This window comes from Mastigoproctus giganteus, chromosome 9, assembly GCF_048544385.1.
Source record: "Mastigoproctus giganteus isolate SK-2022 chromosome 9, ASM4854438v1, whole genome shotgun sequence".
In the NCBI taxonomy this organism is placed as follows: Eukaryota; Metazoa; Arthropoda; class Arachnida; order Uropygi; family Thelyphonidae; genus Mastigoproctus; species Mastigoproctus giganteus.
The window spans coordinates 121,476,038-121,497,109 of record NC_143583.1 but is presented as its reverse complement, the minus strand read 5'-3'; the positions used below and the strand labels follow the sequence as shown (position 1 = coordinate 121,497,109).

Sequence of the window (21,072 nt, the reverse complement as noted above, 5' to 3'; positions counted from 1 at the left end):
AGTAGTCAAACTAACAAAGAAACAAGACCTAAATGTTGTTATGAGAGATCTGAATGCTAAGGTTGGAAAAGGCAGATTTGGTGCAACTGTAGGAAAAATCCAGAAACATATCAGTTAATGAAGACATGCCTTAACGAAAGAATGCAACACATCCATAGGTAGGAGGAGAGGGGAGTGGAAGATCTTTGGAAGAGTTTTAAATCTGTTCTGACTGAAATGAGCTCAGAAATTCTAGGATATAAAAAATGTCTGAAGAAGGACTGGATGACAAATGAAATTTTGACACTCATGGAGAAGCACAAAGCATTTAATAACTGCAATGCACTAAGGTACAAAGAGGTGAATAGACTTATAAAGAACAAAATTAAAGCAGCAAAAGAGAGCTGGATCACAGGAAAATGCAGAGAAATAGAAGCTATGCAAGAAAAACCATGATGAATTTCAATCTTCACAAAAAAAGATTAAAGAGATTTCAGGAATTAATAGAGGGAAACAACCAACTTCATTCCAAAATGACAAAGGTGAGATTCTCATGAAAGCATCAGAAAAACTGATCATGTGGACTAAATACATAAAAGACCTCTTCGCCAAAATTGAACATAACCTAGATGATAACAATGAGGGTGGAGAGGGTGCTTAAATCAATGAAGGGAAAGGCCAAAGGACCTGATGAAATCACAGCAGAAATAGTCAAATTGCTCGACAACAAAAACATGAACATTCTTGTTGAATTATTTAACAGAATTTACGACATGGGCAACATCCCGTGGGAATGCTGACACCAATGTTCATCACTCTTCCCAAAAAACTAAGCACCAGAACTTGTGGAGACTTCAGACTAATCAGCTTGATGAGCCAAGTCCTCAAAATGTTCTTAAAAATAATTCAAAATCAGATTTTCAGGATTTGTGAGGAGTCGATGGACAATACACAGTTTGGATTCAGGGAAGGACTGGGTACAATAGCACTATTATGTGTCCAGGTTATGATACAAAGGTGCAGAGAACATCAGATTTATACCAATCTTTGTTTTATTGACTTTAAGAAGGCCTTTGATCAAGTCCAACACATCAAGCTCATCAAGATCCTTGAGGAGTCTGGCCTTGATGAAAAGGACATCTGAATAATCAAACACTTCTATGGGAACCAAACAGCATCTGTTGTGGTTGATGGAGACTAGGCACCAGTGAGGTGATCTGATAGAGGTGTATAAAGCCTTGAATGGTTTAAGCATGCTCAATGCTGATGGGATTCTTCCTCTAGCTCAGGAAAATCACCTGAGAGGGCATAAATTCAAATTGAGGAAAGACAGATGTAGGATAGACGTGCGGAAATTTGCCTTTAGCCAGCGGGTGGTTGGTTGGTGGAACAGACTTCCATCCCTTGTGGTGGAGGTTGATAGCCTAAATAAGTTTAAGGCTCAGCTGGACAGGTATTTTGAACGAATAGAGGGGTGAAGTGGAAGTGGGTTTTTTTTTTTTTTTTTTTTTGGGCTGATGCTGCATAAGCTTGCTTTCTTGCATCAAATGCCTCTACTAATGCTAATGCTAATGGCAGAAAGACAGAAAACATCAACATTGAATGTGGAGTGAGGCAAGGATGGGTACTCTCCCCCTTCCTGTTTAACATTTACTTAAACGTCATCTTCAAGAGAGCATTAGATGGAAGAAATATCTGTCAATGGTAGAGTGATTAACAACCTTTGCTATGCAGATGACACTGTACTTGGTACAACTAATATGCAGGACTTACAGATACTCCTCAATCGTGTGAGTGAAGAAAGTGAAAGAATGGGCCTCAGGATTAACATCAACAAGACTAAGCTCATAGACCTTAATGGAGCAATGCCAACATGTTAAATAGAAGAGAGAGAGGGTTGATAGAGAGGGTTGAATAGCTGATAGAGAGGGTTGACAAAATCAAACATCTAGGCTGTTGGATCAATGACAAAAATGAACTGGATATGGAAATAAAAGCAAGGATTGAATTCGCCAGGCAGTATTTTCTTAAAATGAGACCTGCATTGTGCAATGGAAACTTGGATCTCCACCTTAAAATCCAGATGATGAGATGTTATGTTTGGTCAGTTTTGTTGTATGGTGTTGAGACATGGACACTGAAAACTAACACCCTGAAAAAAACGAAGCATTTAAAATATGGACGTACAGAAGAATGCTAAAGATACCATTAACAGCAAGAGTGACTAATGAGAGTGTCCTGCAGAGAATTAGAAAAACCCATGAATTGCTGAAGGACATAAAGAAAAGAAAAACGCGTATCTTGGACACCTGATGAGGAACAACAAATACGCAATTCCACAGCTAATTATTGAGGGAAGAATGGAAGGAAGAAGAAAGCCTGGGAGAAGACATACATCATAGCTTGATAACATTAAGAATTAGACAGGACTGAACACAGAGCAGCGGTTAAGAGCTTCCAGAGACAGAGACATTTGCCGTGGTGGTTGTTGACATCCATTAGGAGATGGCACATAGAGAAGAAGAGTATATAACACAAATGTCTTCTTTAGCTTCTAACTAAAGCGAATTTCCTATGATTTAGTGATTTAATATGGATAATTATTTCTTTGTGAAATAATTATCCATATTAAATCACTAAATCATAATAACAAAGCATGGTAGATTACTTTCATCAACCGGTGAAATACCACCACTTTGCTTATTGGAGGCTTGAAGTGGTGAAACCCAAGTTTAGTCTCTAGAGCAAAGTTTCCGGCATCCCCCCCCTCCCCCATACTTCTCCTTCAACCCATGCACGGTACTAAGTACTATAGGTTTTGATACCTTTCGTGTTTGGGGTTTTCATAAAAAAAAAAAAAAAAAAAAGGCACTTAATTCCACATAAAGTGTGAGCTTAAATTACGAGAGTTACTGAATGCAGATTGATCTATTACACTTAATGACTAACTAGTAAATGAAATGGGAAAAAATTGTAAAATCTCATTTCAAATGAAAAAACATTTGCATTATTTGATCAGAAGAAATTTACTGCCTTAAAACGCATATGTAAATTTCTGCTGATCCGCGGATAATTTCTCCCTGCTAATTCTCAATACATGAATATCATGACATATTTTTCGAAGGTCCAAGGCATCTGTCACTTGCTGTAAAACTTTCTGCACAAATCTTTTCTTTGCTGCTGCTTTTATCGTTATGCTAATTGTATACCATATTTCTTGCACAAGCACAGCTAAAATGCAATGTCTACTATCTCTAATTTTAGTTTCTTTAAAGTGGAGCAAGAACTCAACTACCCTTATGTTTATGTCAGACGGCACCTGGGATTTCTCCCATCTCAACTCAACTACCCTTGTGAAACAAACTAAATGCAAAATCCTTCTAGGTTTTTTACAATTTTTTCCCAATATTTTAAAGTTTTTGCTCATACCTGATTGTAGCCGATTTTTTTTTTTTTTTAGACTCACCTAAATTGGGTCTTCCAGTATCATATTTAGTTTTCATAAAAATAACTTTCTTTTCTCATCCATATTTCATTAATTTGATTAATATTTAATTAAATTATATACTTTAATTACAACAACAACAACAACTAATTTTACTGATGAAAACATGGCTTGAAACAAACACTGCTCTCACGTTGAGAAACACAACTGAACAATCTGGCACAGTGTACTACACTAGCCTACAAGCATACCGGACTATTGCCACTGTCTGTGAATACTGTATGGTTCTCATGGCAGCACAGAGTGTTTCTACTACACCTTCAATGATATTGGCAAGTACTAGAAACTATTTTTCCCCTTTCAAAACTGATTAGTTTCAATTTGGTTCAAAAAAGTGCTGTTTAATAATGCTGTTTTCTAAACAGCATTATTTAAAGATGAACTGTTCCTCCAAATAAAATTATATTTAAGTTAAAGTTAAATAACATTTAACTTAATTCTTCTGATAAGGCAGCTAGGCAACTGACTATCTATGAATTGTGTTTGGCACAAACAGACTTTCGAATGCTATAAGGTTGACTGATTGATTTATATTTTATAGTACTTGGGTAACTAAGGCCATGATGCACCAAGTCCAAAATTAAAATACATGAAAAAGTCAGTAGTAACCTAATAATAGGTTACTATGTCAAAAGTATAAAAATCAAAATGTAGTAACAATCAATAAAAAGAAGTAAAGAAACAAAGCAGTATGCAATAACTATTTTGAAAACACATTTATACATATTGAAACAAATTTATGATTTGTAAAAATTAAAAAACTTCAGACATGCAGTTTTCGTCAGATAAAATCTGACTGAAGGTATAAGGCTCAGTCAGGTAACGAAAAGTACTAAAATATAAGTGACTAGCATTATAAATTTGGATGTTCAATAAACATTGTTTGATGGTTAAAAATATGTTATACTGCTCGCATGGGAGTTATCAGCTTTATGTACATATGGCTGACAACTTCCATGCATCTAATATGGCCATTTTTTTTACCCTGCAGTGACAATCCTTCACTCAGCTGTCCCACTCGCATAAAACACAGCAGTATTTAGTGTATCCACCTTGCAACTCAGTCAGCAAAGCTACCACTTTTAGGTCAACAATTTTTTTTTTTTTTTTTGCAAAAGAACCTGTGGGTTCTTGTACATTGACTTCATGTGAGCTGCATGGGCCAATGGTATAGATCAGGGGCCGCAAAACTTCTTTGACCGTCGACCCCTTCAAGAGTTTCTTGACTTTTTATCGACCCCCTCTATTTTACTATTACGTAATTATAACAGGACAAGCAAAAAAGATGCTTATGTGAGTTTTTAGTTGTTTATTTTATAGTTACAGTGTTTATTGTATGTATAATATAGTATATATTATTATATTCGCTTAACGTCAAAGGGATACGTTTTTGTTTTTGACGTCCTTCTTAACATTACATATTTGATAGGAGGGATAAATAATATATAAAATATAAAATTTAATTTAGATAATAAAATAACAATAATACAATCTTCCTTATATATATATATATATATATATATATAATATTACGGATAATATAAAGAAAATAAATCCAACAATAATACCATCAGGGACATAAGACAACGCAAAAAAAAAAAAATTATTATCGCTTTTTACCGACAATCTAGATGACGTCAACTGGGGCCAACCACCCAGAATGAAAGCAAAAAACGACAAGGTTCTCTGTTTCTGTGATGATCAATATATGCTAAGTAATTTAAATCTAAACCAAATATAAACCGGTATAGGCTTAAAATAAATCGAATATAAATAAATTGAAAGATGATAATAAAATTTAGAAATATTAGAATCAAAGGTAAGAAATATAAGTAAAATATAAATGTAAGCATATATTAATCATCGTTGGCCCGACAGAGAACGTAATTTAATGATTAAAATAAGATTAAATAAATAATACATACTACATATTGACCGTATCTAGGACATAATGTAATAGTCGTCAAAATAATATGTGGTGCCCCCTATGTGATGGATACGGTAAAAATAAATAATTAAATTAAATTAACGCATAGAGAAACATGCAGATAGTAAGAAGAAAAACTAAAGGAGTAGGAATAATAGAACCTGAACTCCACAAAGGCGAAAAATAGTGGTATAGATAAGAAATAGTTTCTCCTACGTCCTCGGATTGCCCTAATAATTTCGGAGAAATAAAAATAAAGAGTGTAGGACAGTTTAAAGACATTACAAGATATAAGTTGTGGCTCGGGGATGCCTGGGATCGCAAACCCGTTCCTATAGTAGGACCCTGAGCTGAATTTGCATGTTATCTCAGCGTGAATTTAAGTAAATTTAAATGAATTTAACTATATATTAACTATATATTTAAAAAAAAAAAAAAAAATGATACACTGTAATTTGCAAGCCGGTGGGTACAAGTTTTCTACGCCGTAAGACACCAAGAATGCAAAGTGTATCCTATTTACATATATACATGGCACTAAATATAACGATTATATCGAAAATTATATTAAAACAATAGGTTCAGAAAACAAATTTTTGAAATTAATAATGTTTATCGCTTTCCTGAAATGATATTTCAGGTAAGCGATAGGGAAATTATTATTGATCAACCTGCCGTACAACACTGTTAAGCCCGCTGAACAATTTTTATTACTATTGCAGATATAAGCAATCCTTAGACATTGTGATAAAATTGTATTAGCATGCACTGATTTTGATATATTAGATTTCCAATTTGTAAGGCTTACTACGTTAAAATTGAATGCATCTCTTTTATTATATATGTTTACGTCTATATTATTATTATGCAATATTTCTATATGAAGATCCAGATAATTTGCTATAGTATCAGAACTATTAGTTTTTTCCAATACAAGTTCTACTTGTATTGGAAATGTCCTACACTCTTTATTTTTATTTCTCCGAAATTATTAGGGCAATCCGAGGACGTAGGAGAAACTATTTCTTATCTATACCACTATTTTTCGCCTTTGTGGAGTTCAGGTTCTATTATTCCTACTCCTTTAGTTTTTCTTCTTACTATCTGCATGTTTCTCTATGCGTTAATTTAATTTAATTATTTATTTTTACCGTATGCATCACATAGGGGGCACCACATTATTTTGACGACTATTACATTATGTCCTAGATACGGTCAATATGTAGTATGTATTATATATTTAATCTTATTTTAATCATTAAATTACGTTCTCTGTCGGGCCAACGATGATTAATATATGCTTACATTTATATTTTACTTATATTTCTTAACTTTGATTCTAATATTTCTAAATTTTATTATCATCTTTCGATTTATTTATATTCGATTTATTTTCGGCCTATACCGGTTTATATTTGGTTTAGATTTAAATTACTTAGCATATATTGATCATCACAGAAACAGAGAACCTTGTCGTTTTTTGCCTTCATTCTGGGTGGTTGGCCCCAGTTGACGTCATCTAGATTGTCGGTAAAAAGCGATAATAATTTTTTTTTTTTTGCGTTGTCTTAGGTCCCTGATGGTATTATTGTTGGATTTATTTTCTTTATATTATCCATAATATTATAGACATTATGGGTGCATTGCATGATTGCTTGCAACTGCATTGACTCATAAATATTATTTACATATTAGTTACAGTTACTTTCGTTTTAACTTTCTTTATTTTTTATCAATAATTATAATTATATATATATATATGAAAATAAGACTTTTATTAACTTAGTATACAATTTACTAACATTGTCAATGCGCAAGGTGTGCTTCGTGACTCTTGACAAGATTAGCAATGTTGGGTTCAAAATCAGTAAGTTTCGGCCTTAAATCGCCACCGACTTCTATATCTAGCTTATTTCTTTGTTTTGTTAAAATGTAATTAACATGGCTGAAACCAGCTTCAACCATGTACGAGCTTGGAAATGCAAGTAAAAAGGGAGTATCACTTCAGAAAGTTTTGGATATTTTTCTAAAACATTTATATTCGTCCAAAAGTAACTTAAAGTCCTATTTTTAAAAAGCATCTTAGCTTCAAGATCTGCTGACAATTCAATAAGTTCATCTTGTAAGTTGCATTCGATATTTTCAATATCTGCAGAAAATGGCGTGATAATCCAATCTGGAATGTGCATGTTTTCAAAATCTGCAAAGTGCAATTTAAAATCATCGCTCAAATTTTGAAGATGTTTTGTGTATATTTCTAAGTCTTCATCTTTTACTCCCAATTGTCGTAGATTAGAAAATTACTGAAAATCTTTTTGTAACAATGATTTAAATAAGGCTAATTGAGCTTGGAAGCCTAAAAGAATTGTGACATCTTTACCTTGTAGACGGGTCTGTATGTCATTAAATTTTGAAAATAAGTCCGCCAAGTAGAAAATATGATTCTTATTTCTCTTCAATCACTCAAAAACAAATTAACATCTGGAAGAAACTCTAGGGTTGAGTCGAACAACTCAACAAATCTTTGTAGACTTGCACCTCTAGACAGCCATCTTACTTCAGTATGTGCAAGAGTAATTGGTTTGATACTTCATCATTTTTTTTGCAAAGTTTGGCAAACAATCACAATTTACAAAGATGAGCTCTAATTTGATTAATAGATTTAATACACACTCTTAGAGTATCATGCAGTTCGTCACTGAGAGTTTTTTGCAACGAAACCATTTGCAACCAAATGGTTTCGGGGCAACACAGTGAATGGTACGTACACTTTGAACTTTTTCTTTCAGAAAGGCAACGAAACCTCGATAACGGCCCACCATTGCAGGTGTGTCATCTGTGGCTACTGCTGTTATATTAGTAAATGGAATATCATACTTATTTAAATATTCCTCCAATCGCTGAAAAATTGTCAACCCCGTTCCATCACTTTCAAGATCTTTTGCAAATAAAAATTCGTCAATAATTTGATGTTTGGTTTTACTATAATATCTTACCATACGCCATAAGAATAGAACTATCGAATGTAGATTCATCAAGCTGGATGGAGAACTTACTATTTTTGAGTTCTGATACGACAGTTTTTTTCTACATCTTCAGCCATTTCACCAATACGCCTTTTCACGGTATTCGCACTCAACGGTAATTTTAAAACAGGGCCAGAATCTTTTTTCATTATGGTTTCAATTACTTCTTTGATTGCGGGTATAACAATGTCCTCTGCAATTGTATAAGGTTTTCCTTTTTTTGCTATATTAAAAGAAATATTGTAAGAGGCCGTTAATCCTTGTTTATTGTCAGCTTCGGCAGTTGCTTTCATAAATGATTTTATAGTTGGTCGATGTGCGTATTTCTCTTTCAGTTCTTTAAAAAAGTCAAGATCTTTATCTTTCTAATCGGGATGGAGTCTTTGAAGATGATCTTTCATTTTTGCTGGTTTCATTGCATCGTTACTAAAAGTTTTTTTCACAAAGAAGACACATAGGCCTCATTTTGTTTGTTAATGAAGCAATAAACCCAAGTTTCAAATATTCTAACGAATATTGTCTGCATTTCTTTTTAGAATCTGAAGCTGCCATTGCGGTTACTGGGGTTGTACCAAAATAATTAAAATTGAAGTCAGTAAGCAAAAGTAATAAGTCTAAATAATATACCTACTCATATATTTCTATAGGATGTACAAAACTACCAGCCCTGCTCAACTCTTCAACATAGTGAAGTTTAGTTTGTGAATGAATAATGATTGAATCATAATATGTATGTTGATGCATTTTAGAACATTAACGTTCACTTGTATGTCGATGCGCAAAAATGAGACTGGGATCGAATACGTGTAAGTATAAGTAAATAAGCAACCGCGCACATGTTGCAATCTTGCTCCCGCTGCGCCGACCGAGCGGGAACCACCGACATCCGTTTATTGGTAAATACGTCATTTTGGCCTACTTGATTGTCCTCCGTAACTATTTTCATGACCTTGCTCCATCTTACAGGTCTTATTCATATCACTGTTCCCACGATTCACTCTTAATTGCATTGTCATTCAGGACGGAGGTAATCCAAGTTAACATTTCCCTCCCCTTCAAAAAAAAAAAAAGTCAGGGACGGCAGCCTTTAATAATTTAGTGACAAGGTAGGAGGTGTTTTAGTTCATATTTCTATGTGCTGTGTGTAAAACTGAACTTCTTGTACCAGTAGTTGTGGATTATTATTACTATTATAATGCTGTCATATAAGTTTAAGTGAGAAGTTTGTTGAAGATAAGTTTAAGTAATAAGTTTCCTGAAGATGGAGGCAGATTGAATCATACTATACCAATAGGTCTATGCCGTCAATTTTAACTTGAAGCCCTCTACAATTCCATTACCAGAAGGCATCTTTATTTGAGTTTAGGAGCTCAATCTGTTTCTGTAATGGTGATCGGCATCTGCTAGTTGTTTCCTTTTACTTTTAGGAGTTTGGTTCCCACTGTTCCTATTATCTTCATGATAATTTCAAGTACTGAATAATGTGATTGGTTTATATATTCTGTGTGAATATGACTACATAGTAAGGACAGCATGAAGTCCTTACTATGTAGTTATCTGTATACAGATATACAATACAGAAGTTGTATACAGAAAGCACCACAATATATCTGTTCCGTACTGTAGTATTTCCTTAAATTTCTTTACTTCTTTATAAGAATTTTAAAATACACATTTTAAACTCTGCTAGCTGTAAAAACAGAAAAAAGAACAAAACAGTTCTGGAAACATCATATAATGAGAGAAATGCCACCATTTTTTGCACAGAATTTTAAACACCAATACAATCCTTGATATGATTATCATTTTTATTTAGTTATTTATTATTTATTTTTTTAATTGTGCCAAATTTTAAAGTTTCAGATTGCAAAGTGAAATTTTTTATATTTCACTGCATATGTACATTTTTCTTTAGTAAATCTGTGCAGCATAATAAAATGTAGCAGGTTTGGAAGCTGAGTGAATAAATCTCTATGTCTATCACTTATGCTGCCTGTTGTTGTCGGCCAATGGCATTAGCATTTTAGCATTAGTTGAGGCATATAATGCAAGAAAGCAAGCTTATAGAACTCCCCTTTCTTACAGAATTCCTCATGTGTGAATGTAGATGCAAAATGCTCATTCAGTTTGTCGGCTATCTGAGCAGGATCAACAACAGTCGAACACCAATATTAAATGGACCAATCTGATTCATCCCCTTCCTTCTAGACTTTACATAAGTCTGTTGTTTTTTCTTGCATCCTTTGCCAAGGATTTCTTGTAATCAGCCTTTGCTTGCCAAACCTCCTTTGTGACTTGCTTATATCTGCCATAGGCTTCTGTGTCACTTTCTGTGTAATTAATATGCATCCCACATAGTTTACTTCTGTGCAAAAAGCCTCATTAGTTCATCTCACATCCATTTAGGCCTAAATATTGAACGGTATTTCTTAGCTAGTATGAAAAGCCTAGTAGTTTCCAAGATTAATTTCTCTGAAGCCTCCTATTTAGAATTCACTGTTTTTAACATCATCAGTTGATCCCACTGTATAGAATCACAATCTACCTGAGACCACTGCAGTCACCTTTGCAAAAACAAAAACCCTTTCCTTTACCCTTGATGGTAGTTACATCTTTAAGTAAATCCCACATCAGTAGACCCTGATCAATCAGATCAGACTATCTGCAAATTCCTAATGCATGCATCATCACTGCTGATAATGAGATCAAGAGTATTATCCCCTCTGGTTGCCTCTAAAACATGTTGCTGCAGAAAACAAAACTCCAATAAATCCCCAAAAGCCTTGCTAGCCTGCGAGTGACCAACACACAAGTTCCAGTCAATATCTGGAAAGTTAAAATCCCTATTACAAGACATTATGATTTACTGGCTCACTGTTTATCTGCACAATTGCTCATTATACTTATCAGATTCATTAGGCCTATAACACACCTACTCTCATTTTTCCTTTCCCAGTGCTTATGTCACATCAAACAGACTCAACATTGCATTGTCCACCAACATCAACTGGATGCACTTCCTTAGATTTTGTGTGTTTCTTAACTAACAGCACAAGCCCTCCTCCCTTCCTGTCCTGTCTATCCTTTCTGTACACATTATACTCCCCAAATTCCAGATTTCTTTGTATATTGTAGATTTCTTTGTAGCAAGCAAGCATATCAATCACTCATCTATTAAATTTTAAGGATCGTTTGCTGTCAGGATCCATCTTCTCAAACCTCACACCATTGCAGATGCAATTTCACAAAATGCCATTGCCATCTCTCTGGTGATGAAGCATCTTGGCTCTTAATTTGGTTCATCTTGAGCTTCATCAGCATTCTCTTCTTTCACTATAAACCAAAGCCTGTAAGTCAATAAGTTTTTCGTTAGATAATTCCTTCTCTTCTTCCTCTATTAACTCCTCCATGTCTTTGGCAACAACCTCCAACCGAAGTAGCTCTGCTACCTTTACAATCTTTTCTGTAACCTCTTCATACGATTTGTCTTTTTCAAACCCTTTGAAGCATTTTTACATGCCGTGGGCATATTTTCTTCAATGTGCCATTTAAACAAGTTTTAAGTAATTTCCGCCTGGCTTTATTAATATTTAAGATGGCATGATAATATTGTAAGATTTCCAAAAGTCTCTTAACGTAAAATTTTTCTCATCATCTATCATCGTCTACTGCAGACAATGTGTGAGCAAATGTTGTGCGTAAATAGTATGCTTTTAAATTCAAAATAACACCCCGACCCATAGTTTGGATGAGTGAAGTGTGTTTGGCAGTAGAAATACAACTCTCAAGGTTCGAATTTAAATCATCTAGATGCGCAGGATGTCCAGGAGCATTATCTAATAGAAGCAAAATCTTGAAAGGAAAGTCATTGTCTTTACAATATTTTTCAACCTCGGGAATGAAGCAGCATTTAAACCAATTCTCAAAGAGAGATATTGTTATCCATGCTCTCTCGTTTTATCGGAAATGCATGGGTAGGGTGGCTTTATTGATGCCCTTAAATGCACGATAATTTCCAGAATGGTACACAAGCAGTGGTATTAATCTCTAATCTCCTGTAGCATTAGTCCCAAACAAGAGTGTGGCCCTATCTTTTGAAGCCACAAAACCTGGCACTGTCTTTTCCTCTTTAGCAATGTATGTTCAATTCTGCATATTTTCCTATACATTTTTTTCCAATAAAAATTTGCTGTGTTGAATAGCTGCCTTCATCAATAATTTTTTCCAACATGACAAGTCACAAAATTTGTGCAGCTGAAGAATCGGCACTAGCGACTTCACTGCATACTTTAATGTTTTGGAAACCGGCGCGATGCTAGAACCTATTAAACCCCCCATTGCTTGCCATGAACTTGGCTTGGGGTTCGCCATACTTATCCTTAATATCTTCATAACTACTTCTTGTTTTTGCTTGAATGGCCATTGGACTCAGGGGCACTTGCTTCTGAATCTCCATCCATATTATTAATAGCTGTTCCATCTTCGATATAGCACCTAAACACTGTTTTGTGATCACTGTTGATCCTTTGACATGTTCTTTCATATGTGCACTGTCCTTTAAAATAGTATTCACTGTTGATGCAGTGAGACCTAATTCCCTTGCAATAGATGACAAACTTTGTCCTACTTTGTACTTAGTCATTTTCATCTTCATTTCTAAATTAATTTTGTTTGGTTTCCTAGCACTGCCAGTACTTGCACTTTCCGTTAGTCCCTTTCCCTTCATAAATGTAATAAGTAAATTAGGAATGAAGAGAAGTTTCTGAAAATTTGTTTTTTATATGACTGAAGATTTCAGCGAAGGAGAACTCAAGAGAAGGAGAACCGTAATACTGTAACCTAAAAACCCACAGAATTCCAGTTATTGCGATTATCGCAAATGCAATAAGATCGAGTTTACTACCCATTTATAATAGATTGTGCAAACAAAAAAGCCCAATAAACGGGAAAGTACAAATTGTTTTTATTGTTTTTTGGTCGTGACCTCCAGAAACGTGCTTTAGAAAGATATCACAAAGGCATTCAAAAATTGATTCTTATAACAGGAACATATGATAACAATGAAAGTGTAGTGCAATTTTCATTATGAAAAAGATCTTTTAGAGATAAATAGCTTAATAATATAGTGAATTTTTCAACTTCCAAGAACTTGGAACGAATTACAAAAAAAACACAATATGTTATTGGGTTCACATTACAATATTTTCACAATACCTCCATTTATCCCTAAAGATGCAAAATACGTTTCTATATTTTTTTTCAGTTTGCACCGGAGGGTAAAAACTTACATTAAGTCGAATTTGCGTAAGTCGAGTATTACTTAAGTCGGGGAGTTCCTGTACATGCACCCGTTCTTACTCTTAGTTACCCTAACACAGCCCATCTATTTATTTGTTCCATGATGACTCCCAGCAGCTCTTGAAGTCTCTAGCAACATTACAATAGAAGCAGTGCAAGAATTGCTTTTGCCTCTGCCTGCAGGTACTGTTAATCTTTTATTTTCTGATTTCCCCAAAGCTAGCAGTTTTCTGACCCACCTAACACTGCCTCGATAGCATCAGAAAATATTCTTGCATCCTTTCTATTTAAGTGTATCTCCAATATAATCATTATTATACTTCCTTCAGATTCACCTTAAATGTTGTAGATTGTCAGATTAAGTTTCTAAAAAGTATAAGACATACATCCCTGCATATGATTTGTGTGATGAACAAATTATTTTTTCCCCTCATACCGAAGTTAAAAAGATAAACGGTTTCCAAAGTCCTCAAAGCATGCAGTTTGAATTTTTCCATCTTAATGAATAATTAAGAATATTTGACTGTACATTAAACAATATGGTGTCTTAATTATAATCACATTAAAAGTAATTCATCAACCACAAGTCTTTCATGTGAGAATATCACTCACCACACTATACTTCAATAGTATTTTCACAATAATAAGTTATGAAAATAGCCCATCAATTAATAAAATTTATGGAAAACTTGGTAACAAGAAAAGCATGCTAAATAAAATAGCTTTATGAATAAATTTCTCTTCTTGTTACTTAATTCTACAAACAATTGGAACTTACAGTTACAATCTTTGGATCTGGGCAGGTCTGAGTTCTATCAAGCCACAATGTAGGATTCCCACTGCACTGATCATGTACTTGACAAGAGTATGGGATATCTTGACACCAACCACAGGCATACTTTTCTGGTAATTCAAGACAGATTCCACAGTTTGGTGCCATTCCTTGGCACCGATATACTAAAACTGTAATGCAGATAAATATAATCAGACACTGATGCAATAGTGATGCATGATATGAAAGTATGCACTTTGGAATGTGACAAATATATAATTTTATTAAAAAAAGTTTGAACTAATCTTTTTTTACATCACAGTTTTGAATGATTATGCAAGAAAACATCAAATCTCAAAAGCTAGCCAACAAAAAATATTATATGATTTTAACACAAAATATTAAAAGCCAAAATAATTTCCATAATTATTCTCGGTCTTGAAAAATAAATATACAACATAACTACAAATTTAAATCAGTCTACCAAGCACTTTATGTAATTTGGAAAATGAACCACATATGGAAAAAAATCCTAGAAAAGAAGTCTGAAGTTACATGCTGTGGTGAAGAATCTATTAAATCACCTATTAAATCACCCATTGCTTTCAACTTCTACTGTTTTCAACAATTTGAAACCCACTAATAGGAAAATGAATAGCTGAATTCAGACAACTAAAATCCAGAAAACTTAGGTCACGTGTATGTTCAGCCTTTGTAGGGAAAACCCATGCTAAGTATCTTGTAATCTGACACTCTATGTGATCTCCAAGCAGAAACAAACACTGTAGAAGTGCAGGGATAACTACAGTTTGAGAATGGATAAATGTTCTTCATATAATTATAAACCAACAATAAAATTTCTGGAAACCGTAGAAGGACAGGGAAGTGTTTCCTGAGTAACCATAGGATTTCCTAAACAAGGTTTTCTCGTAAACCTTGTTTAGGAGAAAACAAGCATTATTGGTCGAACAAATAATCCACAGGAATTTGAAATCTAACTGTCCATTAACTAAGAAACTGTGAGATAAATATAATTCTTTAAGCAGGATATACTGACATCTGATGAGAGTGGAGGTTTTAATGGAAACTAACAAAGATTTTTTTGCAAGCACATTGTTCTGGCACATCAAACTTCATTGCCACACTTTGCCACATATTCACAAAGGAGGATCAAAGGGCAACACAAGTAATTATAGACCTGTTAGTTTAACTTCTGTTCACGGAAAATTAATGGAGGCACTGGTTAAAGAAGCACTGCAGGATCATCTAGACAAGACTTCAGTTATAGCTCTGACACAGCATGGTTTTGTTAAGGGGAAGTTTCGCCTGACCAATCTGATTGGATACTATGATTCAGTCACAAAAGAACTGGATGCAGAGAATAACTTGGATATTATATACTTGGATCTTAGAAAGGCTTTTGATACTGTTGCACATGGAAGACTGCTGCACAAATTGGAGCAGTGTGGGATTGGAGGCAAATTGCTGCTATGGATAAAGGGGTGGTTGAGGGGGAGAAGACAAGAGAGTGGTAATCAATGGACACTGCTCTTCGTGGACTAATGTTATTAGTGGAGTCCCTCAGGGTTCATTATTGTTTTCTGTATTTATAAATGATATGATGATAGTATATCAAGCTTAATGTCCAAGTTTGCTGACGATACAAAGGTTGGCAGGGTTGTCAAGGACACTACTGACACTATGCTACTGCAACAGGATCTGGAAAGGTTGAGCAGATGGGCTGAGAGGTGGCAAATGAAGTTTAACATTGACAAATATAAAGTACTACATATGGTAAACAGCAACCCCAGAGCAACGTATCAACTCTGTGGTACTACACTGACAGTGGTAGAGAATGAAAGGGACCTGGAGGTGGTTGTGCAGGCAGATATGAAGTTTTCTGAGCAGTGCAGACGGGCTGCAAGAGTAGCTCATGTTGTATTGTCGATGATATACAGGAATTTTTCTAGCAGGGATAAGGAGGTGATTATTCCCTTGTATAAGGCAATGGTCAGGTCACACCTAGAGTACTGTATACAGGTCTGGAGGCCTCATTTCAAGAAGGATGTAGAGATGCTGGAACGAGTACAGTGAAGGGCAACAAGATTAGTGAATGGAACAAAGGGGTGCTCTTATGAAGAAAGGCTTAAGTTTTGCAAATTACAGTGTCTGGAGACTAGGCACCAGTGAGGTGATCTGATAGTGGTGTACAAAGCCTTGAATGGTTTGAGCATGCTCAATGCTGATGGGATTCTTCCTCTTGCTCAGAAAAATCACCTGAGAGGGCATAAATTCAAATTGAGGAAAGACGGATGTAGGATAGACGTGAGGAAATTTGCCTTTAGCCAGCGGGTGGCTGGTTGGTGGAACAGACTTCCATCCCTTGTCGTGGAAGTTGATAGCCTAAATAAGTTTAAGGCTCAGCTGGACAGGTATTTTGAACGAACAGAGGGGTGAAGTGGAAGTGGTTATTTTTTATTTATTTATTTGTTTATTTATTTTTTTTGGCTGATGCTGCATAAGCTTGGTTTCTTGCATCAAATGCCTCTACTAATGCTAATACACATCTTGCCCTCTTTACCCTCTACATTCAAAGCAACAATGATGCTATCGAACTCAAACAGTGTAGCAGAATTAAGTACATTCAGTCCTCGTATAGCATGATAGTTGTGTTCCTAGAAACCCTTGTGCAATGCAAAATCGTGCAATATAAACAACAGGCCCTATGGGAAAAACAGGGTTAGGTGCCATCCACTCAAGATTGAACACACATTTGTAACCAAAACATTACCAAACACAATAAATAATCATAATAAAATACGTAATATGCAAGCATTTTAATTACTTAAGTATTTTAAGTAATACGTAAGTATTTTATTACAACAATTACGTAATAAAATATTGCTAATGCTTTTGCTTCTATCGTAAGCAAACTTTTATTTTCTATCCAAACAGATGACAGCTGTTCCATCTCTTCCAATTCTTTGTGTCTTAATCTAATGGATTTTAATTACACTTTGAGTTGTTCCTGCTATGAAAGTTGTTTTTATTTTCTCTGCATTCTTTGTAATGTCTCAGTGTTGCTCATTTAGGTCTGTAGCACGTGCAATATCACATGGTCTTTCATTTCGCTCAAAGCGTTTCACAATTTCATATTTTTTCTCTATCGACAGAGACGGACTGGCCCTAAGCCTTACCGGGGGGAAACCCCGGTGGGCCGGAGGCCGGTGTGATTTTGGCCATAAACCATAGTATCAGGCCACTATAAATTTTCCCGGGTAAGAATTTTTGACCCAGTCTGCCTCTGTTTATCGATATTGCTTTTGGTTTTCTCTCTGAATCTGCAATGTCTTCACCAGGATGCTTCCTTTTCACACCTTTTAAGTATTTTACTCATTTTTAGGGAATAAAGCACAATTACAAAAAGAGGAGGCACGTTTGATAAACAAAGCTGCGCGTGTAGCAACTGAATAAACAACACCGTAAAGGCAGAGTAACACTATTAACACCTCACATTTTACTAAAGCACATTTCTGGGGGTTACTACCATAAAACAATAAAAACAATTTCCAGTTTCGTTTCTGCTAGTGGAATCTGTTGTAAACTGGTAGTAAACTCGATCTAATTGCATTTGCAATTATACCGATAGCTGCAATTGTGTTGGTTTTTACGTTATTATGGTGAAATGTGTTTCCCCTTCACTGATATAAAAAACAAATACATTTTGAGAATCTTCTCTTCATTCCTATCGTGTTGCGTTCGGTTGGGGTGATTCTGCGTTCGATTGCCATTTCTTGTAAACACAAAGGTGAATCGTGCATAAGCGAATTCGGTTCGTGTTATATAAGATATCGTTCCCCTATTTATAAATCGTGTATGATCGAATTCGTGTAATGTAAACACGTGTTATACGAGGACTGACTGTACTTGTTAATTTATTAATTAACTACAAATCCCTTATTTAGAAATAATGTATTTAACTGAATAAATAAAAATGGCTCTCAACGTATAAAGTTCTTGCATAGATATTTATGTGATGCTTTAGCTGCATTGATTTAGTTTTGATAAAAAATTTCAGGAGTGCAACTCCTGAAAAATCTCTCAGTAACAACCTCTTCCTTTAAGAACAGCACTTTCCCCTAAAGAAATCCAGAAAAATGTAGTAGTAATAATACTTGTTAATAACATTAATTGCTCTTCACAACTACTTACATGAGTAGTCCTTTAGCTAAGTAGCAGTCTAAGCCCAAATCATTAGACATTTTAAGTCCTTTATTAATAAAAATCCTCAAATCTTTTTAAACTTAAGAGATTTGAAGATTTTTGAGATGGCTCATGATCCACCATTCAACTAGTTCCACATATTCAAGGTGGGAGCATCATACCATCCTGTTAGATGGCTCAATAAATAGCTGAATAAAGGAAATCATCTACAACAGAGGTGCACAAACCATGTCCCGCGGGCCACTTGTGGCCCGCGAACACAACAAAGTTTCCAAAAAATATATTAAAATATATATATAAAATGGAGTGTAGCAACTCCTGCGCTACCTATCGGTTAAGCTGGAAAGCTCAGCTTCTCAACGAGTGCACACAGGTGGCACTGCTACATTTTTGTGCGCTTCCTAGTTCTAGTGTTTACCAGAATTGCATTCTCGAGTCTCTGGACCTTTCTAGAAACTGTCAAGGTATATGGCTCAGCCAGATGACCTAAAAGTGGTAAAATAAAAATCACATTCGTGTCCAAAACGTGGACACTAGGTTAAAATGTGACACATACTTAAATAGGTGTCACAGTTCTCACACATAGGACAGTCATCTGCCCTTAGCAGAAATGCATGTGTAAGATGACCGTGTCCTATGTGGAGGCGAGCTAAAACAACTTCCTCTCTGTGATTCCTGCACAGACTAGACTGCCAATGTCGGATTACAGGCTTTATCTGATAGAGCTTATTTGTGACTTGCTCATGCCAAGATTGTTGCCATTGGGACAGTAATTTATCATGTATTAACGTAGTCTGTATAGGGGACTAACAGGCAATAAGTGTTGTGGGGTTCTGGTGAGCTGGCCACAGCATCTGCCAGTTCATTTCCCACGATCCCAATGTGGCTTGGAATCCAGCAGAAATGAATGTCGAAAGAACACTCAGACAGAGAGTGTAGTGTCTGCTGAATCCGGGTCACAAATGGATGAGGATTATACCTCATACCCGATAAAGCCTGCAGTGTACACCATACACCTTTAATACCTATAGGTTTTAATGTGGTTCAGGGCTAACTCTGTAGCATACAACTGAATTGTATATATGCTGCATTCTTGGGGAATCTTTCCAGATATAGAACGACCTGGAAAGATAGCAGCAGATCCAACAGACAACTCCAACTTTGACCCATCAGTGAAGACAGGCAAGAAGTCGGAATATTCAGCCCGGTGGGCAGCATAGGGTTGGTGGTAGACAGAAGATGGAGTTATGGACTTATCCCAATTTTTAAGGGAGAAGTCGCATGATGGTAAGCGAGCATGCCAGGGTGGAAGTGGTTGCCTTGGTGACTGGGCAACATTGTCTACCATGATGTCGAGCCCTCTGAGCAGCTCTTGGACACGGATACCAAAAGGCCGATTGGCAGTCGGACGAGTGTTATATAGGTTTTCCCATCGTGGCTTGAAAATGGATGTCCATGTAGGGTTGTCTGGCAGGGATTTTAACTTAAAGGTATATTTTAAAGACTGCTTTCGTTGAAAGGACAGTGGTGGTTCAGTTGCTTCAACGTATAAACTCTGGACAGGGGATGTTCTAAATTCTCCAGTAGCAATACGGATGGCTTGGTGGTGAACTGGGTCCAGCCATCTAAGTACGCTGTTTCTAGCCGATGCATACACTTGGGACCCATAGTCTAGTTTAGATCGGACAAGTGCACGATAGAGGCTGAGCAAAGTGGAGCGGTCTGCTCCCCATTTATTGGAGGAAACAGAGCGTAGGAGATTCAACCCTCTTGTGCACTTTGTCCGCAGTTGACGAATATAAGATAAAAATGTCAACTTCTTGTCGAAAATGAGCCCCAAGAATTTTGTCTCTGGTGCTACTGAAATGATGTCTTGTCCGAGTTTAAGTTCTGGTTCAGGGTGAAGGTTCCGTTTGCGACAAAAGTGTACGCAGACAGTCTTCTGTGGCGAGAACCTAAAACCATTAGTCACTGCCCAAGAGTTGACATGGTCTATGGCATGCTGTAATTGTCTTTCAATGACCCTCATATTGCATGACTGCAAAAAGATGCTAAAGTCATCTACAAAGAGGGCACTGTTTACGATTGGAGGAAGTTGTTCAGTTATAGAGTTAACTTTGATAGCAAAAAGCGTAACGCTTAAAATTGATCCTTGTGGAACTCCCTCTTCTTGGTAGAATGGCCAGGAGAGGGTGGATCCTACACAAACTTGGAAAGACTGGTCTGTAAGGAAGTTTTTAATAAAGAGGGCAATGTGTCCTCTAAGACCAATGTTATATAAGTCTTTTAAAATTCCATATCTCCAAGCCGTGCCGTAAGCTTTTTCCATATCAAAGAAAAC

General features: G+C 35.7%; 1 protein-coding gene across 2 annotated transcripts in view; it reads right to left on the bottom strand.

Moving 5' to 3' along the window:
- The window catches only part of LOC150080687 (plexin-A2-like), a 1,379,917-nt gene that overhangs the window by 603,853 nt on the left and 754,992 nt on the right, over positions 1–21,072 (bottom strand). For both annotated transcript variants that reach the window (XM_090381876.1, XM_090381877.1), the window contains one exon: positions 14,514–14,698. In XM_090381876.1, the coding sequence (XP_090238002.1) occupies positions 14,514–14,698 (185 nt within the window). The remainder of the gene's footprint in view (positions 1–14,513; positions 14,699–21,072) is intronic.